Source organism: Aptenodytes forsteri, unplaced genomic scaffold, assembly GCF_000699145.1.
Source record: "Aptenodytes forsteri isolate BGI_AS27 unplaced genomic scaffold, ASM69914v1 Scaffold162, whole genome shotgun sequence".
Lineage (NCBI taxonomy): Eukaryota > Metazoa > Chordata > Aves > Sphenisciformes > Spheniscidae > Aptenodytes > Aptenodytes forsteri.
Window position 1 is genome coordinate 16158 of NW_008795132.1, and position 529 is coordinate 16686.

Below are 529 nucleotides of genomic sequence, written 5' to 3' on the forward strand. Positions count from 1 at the left end.
GAGGACCTCGACGGGGGCCAGGGATTGTCCCAAGCGGGTGGGGAGGAGCTGGGGCCTGGAGCTGGGCCGGGTCCTCCTCCGCCTGTCCCGCTGCCAGCTCCCCTTTGGCAGCTCCCTCCGGTTCCCAGCCCCGTCGCGCCAGCGCCCGAGCAGCACACGGTCCCCCCAGAGTGCCTGCCAGCGTGCCGTGCCCCCCCCGCCTCTGCCCAGCTCTCCTGCCTTCCCTGCCCGTGACCCCCCATGTGTCCTCGCACTCCTCGTCCCCCTCTCCTGCCCAGAAATGTCTTTAACTCCCGCTGTCGTTTCCCACCCGTGCAGACCAAGAGAGTCCCGAGGAGATGGCGACAGTGAAGCCCGAGAAGGGCGAAGGAGATGCCAGCAGTAACAGCAGCGCAGGCGGCGGGGGGGGGCGGGTGGGGGCGGGGGGGGGGGGCGGGGAGGGCGAGCGGGCAGGGCGCAGCCCCGCTCCCGGCTCCAGAGGCCAACTCAATTGGTTATCGTAGGCTTCCGAGAAGAGGACCGGCTAAGT

At 70.5% G+C, this 529-nt stretch overlaps 1 protein-coding gene across 1 annotated transcript in view; it reads left to right on the top strand.

Moving 5' to 3' along the window:
• Positions 1 to 290: 290 nt before the first annotated feature.
• Positions 291 to 529, top strand: part of SP1 (Sp1 transcription factor) — a gene marked incomplete at its 5' end in the record, with an annotated part of 14950 nt that continues 14711 nt past the window's right edge. The window contains one exon of the mRNA XM_019471838.1: positions 291 to 413. Coding sequence (XP_019327383.1) covers positions 291 to 413 — 123 coding nt within the window. The remainder of the gene's footprint in view (positions 414 to 529) is intronic.